This window comes from Acanthisitta chloris, unplaced genomic scaffold (assembly GCF_000695815.1).
Source record: "Acanthisitta chloris isolate BGI_N310 unplaced genomic scaffold, ASM69581v1 scaffold1497, whole genome shotgun sequence".
NCBI classification, from domain to species: Eukaryota; Metazoa; Chordata; class Aves; order Passeriformes; family Acanthisittidae; genus Acanthisitta; species Acanthisitta chloris.
The window spans coordinates 5,160-13,510 of NW_008684101.1; the positions used below are offsets into that span (position 1 = coordinate 5,160).

Genomic DNA, 8,351 nt, shown 5'->3' on the forward strand with positions numbered 1-8,351 from the left:
AGCCAAGGTCGGGGCCAGGCACAGGGCAGATTTTCAGGGGTAGCTCTGGTCACCCTCTCCACTCCAAGGGCTGCTAAGCTGTGTTAGGAGTGACTCCACTGCAGCTGCTAGCTGCAGCTCTTCCTCCCGCTGAGCAGCCAGGAGGGGCATCACAGAACCAGTGCTTTGGCTGTGGGACCCCTTGGAGCCAGGCTGGTCCCCGTGTTTGTCATGAACTGCTGTGCTTGCTGGGTTTTACACTGTGCCAGGATGCCTGGCTGAGGCTGGGAGAAACTCATATCACAGATGTTTTTGGACTCATCAAAATGTCACTGTCAGATAAAATCCAGAACATTTGTTATGATGAAAAGCTTTCTTTTTTTTTCAAGCTTACATGAAAATGAATTTGTTCTGGAACAAAAGTCACTGTTAACCCACCAGCCCATAACCACTGTTGAAGCTGTGGATGTTTTGACATCAGCAGCAGCCTTTAAATCAATGGCAAGACTTCTCATAAACACGCTTATTCTTCTGAAAGTCCTATTTTTCACTGGGGAAAAAACCCTCACTTAAATGAAGCATTTCTAAATACTGATGTGGAGTCTGACATATCATTAAAAGAAACGCTGCGGCTTTCCTGAAGCCCCCCAAACTGCAGTTTGGCCCTTCCAATTTGATTACCTGATCTCACCCCAGAAAAGAAAAAACACTTTTTTTTTTTTTTTTCTCTCCTCGTGTGAGCTTAGAGAAGAGAAAACAAAATCCAGAAGCCGCCGGGGCCGGGGCCAGCTGCGGCAGCGCGGCCGGTATTGGTTACGGGGCTGGCTGGGGGCCCGCCGCCGGCGCTATATAGCGGCGAGAGGGAGAGCTGAGCTGCGCACTGAGCCACTGCTGCCTGGTTTAGCCATCACTCACACTCTTCTCACAGCCGAGGAAAAACTACAGCCTGCCAAGATGTGCAAAGGATTAGCAGCGCTGCCCCACACGGGCCTGGAGAGGTGAGAGTGGCCAGGATGTGCGGGGAGCCAGGGGCTGTCCCGGGGCAGCTGGGGTCACGGGGGCTCTTCCTACTGCACATCCCCGTGATGGGCATCTCTTATGGGGGCTGGGGTTATCCAGCTTTGAACTGGGAAGGGTGGCTTGCTGGGGATGACTCAGTGGGTGCTGCGAGTGGCTCGGCAGAGCGAGCGCTGATTCAGTCCCAAACTTCCCACTCTGGCTTGGGAATCTCTCTGCTGGGTGAGTTTGAGCTGCCCCAAACCCACCCCTCCACCTCTGCTGCTCCAAGCTGGAGTTCATTGTCCTCAGATCTTAATAGCCGCAAAACATGGACACGGGGAGGAGGAAAGAAGTAGGAAAGAGGTTTTGCTTTTCTGAGACAAAAACAGTCCTGGCTCCAAAGTGCCTCGAAATCCTCTTTACCTGCCTGAGTCCTGCTCCCACACGGATTAGCGCTCCCAGCCCCTCTCACGAGGCTCAGCTCTGTGCAAAGCACCAGCTCTGCCCTGCTCGTGGCACACATCCTCATCCCTATCCGCCCTGGTGCTTGCCACAAAACCTGCCCCACTGGTGCTGGTGCCTCCCAGGCTGCTCTCAAGACCTTGGGAGTCCAGACAATCTCCAGCCCCCAGCCATTGCCGTGCTGACTGGAACCTGCCCTCTCACCTGCTCCCACAGGGCTGGAAGGGCTTTGGAGGGGGTCGATGAAGCAGAGATGCAAAGAATCTGGGGTCTCGCTGCTGCGGCAGGGCACTCGATACATGACCTGAGGAGGAAACTCAGGAAAAAACTTTACATGTGAATCTCCCAATGAGGATTCCCTTGTGGCTGCAAATGCCTTAGCACTGTTTTTTGGATGAGGCTGAGGGGATATTCACTGCCTTGGAGGGTGCTCCAGAGAAGTCCCCTTTAATCAGTTGTGGCACTGGGAGCTGATGCCACTTGCCCAAAAGCAATACAAATTCCCATCATGGGCACAAACAGGAACGTGGGCCTGCGACACTTTGTTGGAAATGTGCCTTTTAGTTATCCTTGTGGATCCATGCTCACCTTGCCTGCTCCTCTGCAGCCTCCTGCACCACGGGCAGTCATGCAGTACTCTGCCAGATATGGGTGATCCACACGTTTCTGCTCTGCTGTCACTTTTCTGCCACTTTCTAATTTAACACTAAATTAAGTTTTTCCCCACTGGTGCTATGCTGATGCTTTCATCTGTTGTGCCTTCAAATCCTCACTCTTGAAGGCAGCTTCACTCACACTTTTACACGCAGAGTTAGGACTGCATTTGTCCCATGCACATCACTTTGTATTGCTCTGTGAGGCATTCCAAGAGCTGCTTCATTGCCAGTCTCATGAGACTCTCCTGGAGTTCCTCACAACTTGTCCCCACCTGAGGAGTGCAATACCTACTGCTCAGTCATTGATCACCTTCTCCCCATGCATGTGATGTTAGCAGCATGGACCCAGCCTGCATTCCCCTAGCATCATCCCCACAGTTGTGTACTACTTTTTCCACAATGTCACCCAGGAGATGACTTTCCCCCTGCAGCTGCCTGGGGTCTGGAGTGCCCATCCAAGGTCCCTTGCGGCATCATCCCCACAGTTGTGTACTACCTTTTCCACAATGTCACCCAGGAGATGACTTTCCCCCTGCAGCTGCCTGGGGTCTGGAGTGCCCATCCAAGGTCCCTTGCAGACCTAGGGGGCTGGTACCCCCTAACTCTCCTCACAGCACATGCTTGCTGGCCTCTTCAGAGGGGAACGATAGGTTGTAAAGAATCTTTTCTTACAGCCAGGACTGCTTTGACTTCTCTCCAATAGACCATATTTGTCCATGTGTCCACCACAGATCTGACACAGCTGCTGCTGACATGCCCGTACAGTGTCATGCTTGCAGCTTTATAGCTCCTTGAATCCCCTCTGGAACCTTTTTCCTCTCAAGGGGCATTTCCTATGGCACCTCTCTGCCCTCAGGCACAGCAGCACCTTTAGCTTTCAGCTATAGCTTTAACTCCTTTGAGCTTCTATTTTTGTTTTGTTTTAAAGCTGAAGTCTCTCCTGGCCCTCTCCAGCAGCCCTCTTGCTCTTGATGTGTTTGACAGAGCCCATATTTTCTATTAATGCTTCTTGGAAGCTGTTTCTCAGACTTTTTCTTGGCTTGCTCCCATATGTTCTCACACTTAACCTTCCACCGTTTACGGCCCTCTTGCTTTTTCTCACTCGGCCATAGCTAGTTTTTTTAAAGGATGCCTTTTTGTTTACAGCTGCCTTTTTTACCCTGCTGTTTAGCCTTCGCTGAAGCCTTGCTTGAAAGTTTGTAATCTATCTGCTGGAGGACGCCAGGATGGTGTCTTTAAATAGCCCTTCCCTTCCTCAGCCTGCAGGCACTCTGCCTGCTCCTGTCCTTTCTCGCTTCCTTTTTAACAACCTTCCTCACCAATGCTGTACCCATAGATTTCATGAATATCCCACTGCTGGGGACTTGCTCTGGTGCAGGGGGTAGGTTCTTGCTCCTGTCCCCACACTGGAACCTGCAGGGCTCCAGCAGGGTGGGCAGCTACTGGTGGTCTATTGACAGCACCATGGGATGCAGCAGGATGGAGGCATGCAAAGAGTCTCATTGGGAGCAGCAGGCAGTGGGGCTGCAACATAGGTCCAACACCAATGCACAGCACTTCCCAAGGGAAGGGAGCCCCAGGGTTGGGCTTAAATACAGTTTCTGGCTGTGTGCAGGGTGTGGGCTCAGCTGGGGCTGCTCAGGGTCATCAAGGCCCGTCAGTGTCCTTTGAGCCTGACAGATGTTGGCTGTAAGTCACTGTCAGAGGATAGGAATTGGAGAGCAAGGTGATGAACCAGGTCTGAGTGTAATCCAGGGGAGTACTTGCTGCTGTGTGAAGCCATCATCAGTTGCATACCAACCTTGTGTGTGTATCCAGGGCAGTACTTGTTGCTGTGTGAAGCCACCATCAGTTGCATACCAACCTTGTGTGTGTTGGCCTTATCTGCACCAGGGCAGGGTGGTCCCCAGGTCCTGTTCAGACAGCAACAGAGTCCTGGTCCTGTCTTCCCACCTCCTTAGGTCATCACGAGCTAGGTTTGACTCTTGGTGCCCCTGCTCCCAGCACACCTTGTGTTATCCCCCTGCCTGCTCGGGACCCTCTGGCATCCACCGTCCTTGCTTCAGGGGTGGGCGATCCACTTCCCCCTTGCCTTCCCCCTCTGCTCTTGCCAGATGAATCCCCCATGACTGGGCATATGGTTCAGTCACTTGGAAGGGACCATCTCGGGTGCACAGCACCTGGCACTGGCAGCAGGTTGGCCATGACAACATCCCCACCTCTACATTCTCAAGTGTTGGGCCATGGCAGGGAGAGGGCCAAGGTGGCAGCCAGCATTTCTGCTTAGTTCCTGTTTGAGAGATGCTCCTTGAATCCATGTGTCCCCTTCCCTGCGGGAACCTGTGGCCACAAGCACAGATGTCTGGGAAAGCGGAGCCAAGGGGCCATCCTGCCCCATTGGCTTTCCTGGGCACCCTCTGCACCCACCCATTGCTTCGGGGCTAATGGGGCTGCAGCTCCTGCCCACTTCACCTACTCTCCATTGCCACAGCCATGCCATCCCTATGGGTCAGGGCCATGCCACTGGGGTCCCAGCATGATGGTGTCAGCCAGCAGGGTGCCAAAGGCCACCCGAGGCTTGCAGGAGAGCCAGCCCCAGGCACTGGATGTCAGGAACCAGCTCCAGCTCAAAACATGTGTCTGCAATTTCTTGATTTATTATAGGGGGTGGGACAAACGGTGCATGGCATCATCCCTGCCCCAGACACCTCAGTGTGGGAGTGTGGTGACCTTGTCACCCCTCACCTAAGGTCCTAGACTGTCCAGGCAAGACTCAAGTCTTCTCAGAAATACTAGCAATGGAAGCTGCCCCTATAGCTGCTGATGTTTTCTATGCAAACAGCTGGGGTTTTGGGTGTATGCTGCCCTGTGCCATACACCCATGGTGGATGGTCTGTGCAGCCCCAGGCTGGGCTGCTCACTCCAGCTGGCCCTGCTGCCCCTTCCATGCAAGGATGGCTGGTTGGAGGCAGGTTTCTGCAAGCAGAAGTGTGGGGCAGCTAGCAGGGAGCAGAGCCTGTGCCAGGTCTCAGAAAGTCACCCGTAGGGACTGGTGGGTGGAAACCAAAACACAGAGAGAGTTTTACAAGGAGGGAAAAACTTAAAGGAATTGAGCTGAAATAGCAGACATAGCAAGGGAGCCATGATCTGCAGAGGGCTTGTGAAAACAAACAGCAGAGAGGAGAGGCACAAGGAGCCCCATGCTGAAGGCTCTGAGCCCAGCCAGCCCATGGGGGAGCAGTGTGTCCCCTTGCTCCCCTTCCCCTCCTGTGCCAGCAAGATAACCTGAAAGCCACCAAATGTTGCTGGGCTGGGGAAAACTCCTGTCCTGCAAATATAAGGTTTGGGGGACCTGTTTTCACCCTTCCATTTCTTCAGCCTTATGCAAGTACACCTGAGTGTTCCCTGCAAAAGCTCAATTTGCTCTTGCTACGACCACTGAACTGCAGTGGAGGGGAGCTTGCTCAGGGCCTGATGGCAAATTGTATTGCACAAAAGGGAATGTTCTGGGAGACAGCTGGGCCTGCTGTCAAGCCCCAGGACCCATCTTGTCTCTGCATTCTCCAAATGGAGGTCTAGAGCATGGCCTCAGGGCAGTGGAGACTGGCAGTCAGCCTTTGGCAGTCAGAGTATTTCAACTCTGGATGAAACCCTCCTTCCCCCTCTGCCCAGAGAAGGCAGCACCTAGGATGTGTCTGCAGGACCTTTCCCATTGAAGAGATAAGGCTTATATATTGCTTATATATATATATGCTATATCTATATATCTATCTATAAGGGCACCCTGCTGAGTGCCATCAGCATTGCAGGGCTGGCAGGCATAGTGTGGGATGGGTCTTGGTGGGGCAGGCACTACTGTGCAGCCCAGCCCAGCACCCACACAGTGTCTTCTCTGGGAGCAGCTCCTTCACCTCCTCACCAGCACTTCTTCAGGGTCATCACTATAGAGACTGAGTGCTGCACACACGTCCCTAATTCACTCTCAGGAGCCTGCCAGCTCCGCTGATACAATTATCCAGGCCACAGATGGGGACAGAGCAAAGAGATCAAGATCAAGAGTTACAGCTAATGCAGTGTCCGATTTGAAACACCACAGCCAGGTGCAGCCTTTACAGCATTAGGGTCCATTTGTTCGTCTGTAATTAATTACAGAGCTTTGTACCCCATCAGCGGCTGCGCCAGGGTCCATGCAGGCACAGGGCAGGGACTGTGACAGTCCCCATTGCTCCTTCCCTCTGCCTGACCTGTCTCTGCTCCTCTCCTCCCACAGGGCCAAGGAGATCAAGACAAAGTTGGGCACACTGCTCCAGAAGCCTGACTCGACCATCGACTTCATCATCCCCTACCCTGAGAAGCAGGAGAAGCCGCCCAAGGCCCAGAAGTGAGTACTGCTCTGGGATGGAATGTGCTGGCACCTGTGCCCAGCCATTGGGGTGGACATGAGCCCTTTTGGGAAGCAGAGGAGCTGAAGCCCTGCTGTGGGTGGGCACAGCAGACTCTACTTGGCAGGCAGTTCGTGGCATGCTCCTCGTAGCCTGCCTGCTAGGTGCAGGCTCAGGAAGTTGTCAGGGCAGCATGAGACATGTCAGGCAATACTGCTCTATGGAAACTAGATTTCCCATGGAAACTCAGTTTACTGTTGATGAGATTTTGTGTTATTCGATAAAGGTTTTCCCAGAGGCATATGGCACTTGGACTTCTCTGAGTCACCTGCCTCAACCCAGAGGTGCCAGCCTTCAAGCCATCTGGTTTCGGGGTGGCAGCACGTCCCTGAGCTGGGTGTGTGACCACATGGCTCAATGCCTGGCTCTGGGCACCTCCTCACTTAATTGCTTTCAGCCCAAGCCACTGCTCTCTGGCACCAAGCTGGGGTATTATATTGACTCTGTTTTGTCAACATTGCTTAAAACACACAAAACATTAGTTATTTTGCCTGCTAATCCAGGGTTTTGGGGGTGATATGCAGGGGAAGGCTTGCCAGCATGGTGCCTGCCTATCACAGCACTGCCTGTCAAGAGCTGCCCATGCCAGGCAGGGCAGGCAGAGCCCTAGTGGATGGCATGGTTTACACCCTGTTGCTGCCATGTCCTGGATTCCTCTGTGAGATGGGACACATTTGTCCCCGTTAGCCATCCCCACAGAAAGCTGGAGAACATCTTCCCTCCCCACTGCCTGGAGGAGTTGTTTTCTCCTGCACTGCATCACTGCGCAGCCTTGGCATCACTCACCCATCAGCATCTTGCTCACAGTTAATATCATCCCTAGGACATTCAGATAATGGGAAAGTGAATTTGGTAGTTTCCAGGAAATCTGGATTGTGTTAGGTTGCTGCAGTGATGCTCTCCCTCACCGGGGTGAGAAATCACCTGGCAGGAACACTGGGGCAGGGAAAGTTTTTGATCCTTGATGGAAGTGCAGACACAATTTAAGGTCCAGAAAGTGAATGATCAGAACTCCCATCATGGCCCTTACTGCTGGGTGCTGGTGGTTTGATAGCAAGTGAGGGCTGGTACCCACCCTGAGCAAGCTTCATATTCCTGCCATTCTCCTCTCCCTGCTGGAGCCACCTGGGCAGCAGCACCTGCACTTCCCCCAGACCCACCACTGATGGAGCTGGGCCCTAGGACTGGCAGGCTGTTCTGCCTGGACTCCCTCTCTGGCCCCGGGGATGCTCTGCTCACCCAGAGGGTTTCAGCCCCCACACATGGCCCCTGCAGCAGCAAAACAAGCCCAAGGGCAGTGCTGCCTGCAGGGAGCAGTGACAGTCTGCAGCCAGCAGTGCTCAGCAGTGTGCGGGGGAGGCTTCCCTTGCCCTAAAAAAAAATCGCCCCCGTGAGAGACAGGGCGGGAGCTGTGAGCTCAGGGCAGCTTGGTCAAACTCTTGGGGCTTAAATAAAACCATTGAAAAAACCCACAAATGAAAAACCCCACAAAACTCTTCAGTCGCATTGCAAGCATTACAGTGAAAAAAAATAAGGAAAACAAAAGAGAAAAAAAAAAAGAGGAAAAACCACGCAGATGAAAAACGCTGGAGGTTTCCACTGGGAAGGGTGCCGAGGCCGGCGTCCTGCCCCGCTGCGGGGCGTGGGAACGGGGCGGGAGGGCTGTGGGAGTGGAGGGCGCTGACCTCAGCCCCAGCAGCACAGGGTTTGAACGACAAGCCCCTGTGCCCCCAGCCAGCGGGGAGCATCCTTCCCCACTACGGCAGAAAAACATGGGGATGCTTCCCAGCTGCCTGCAGACGCTCCGCTGGGA

The 8,351-nt window shown here is 53.6% G+C and overlaps 1 protein-coding gene across 2 annotated transcripts in view; it reads left to right on the top strand.

The window, feature by feature from the left end:
- The first annotated feature begins 864 nt into the window (after nucleotides 1-864).
- The window catches only part of RGS5 (regulator of G-protein signaling 5), a 9,055-nt gene continuing 1,568 nt past the window's right edge, over nucleotides 865-8,351 (top strand). The window contains exons 1-2 of one of the 2 annotated variants that reach the window (XM_009079163.1): nucleotides 865-977; nucleotides 6,367-6,477. In XM_009079163.1, the coding sequence (XP_009077411.1) occupies nucleotides 934-977; nucleotides 6,367-6,477 (155 nt within the window). In that variant the 5' untranslated portion in view covers nucleotides 865-933. The remainder of the gene's footprint in view (nucleotides 978-6,366; nucleotides 6,478-8,351) is intronic. The other variant, XM_009079162.1, reaches the window with a different exon arrangement.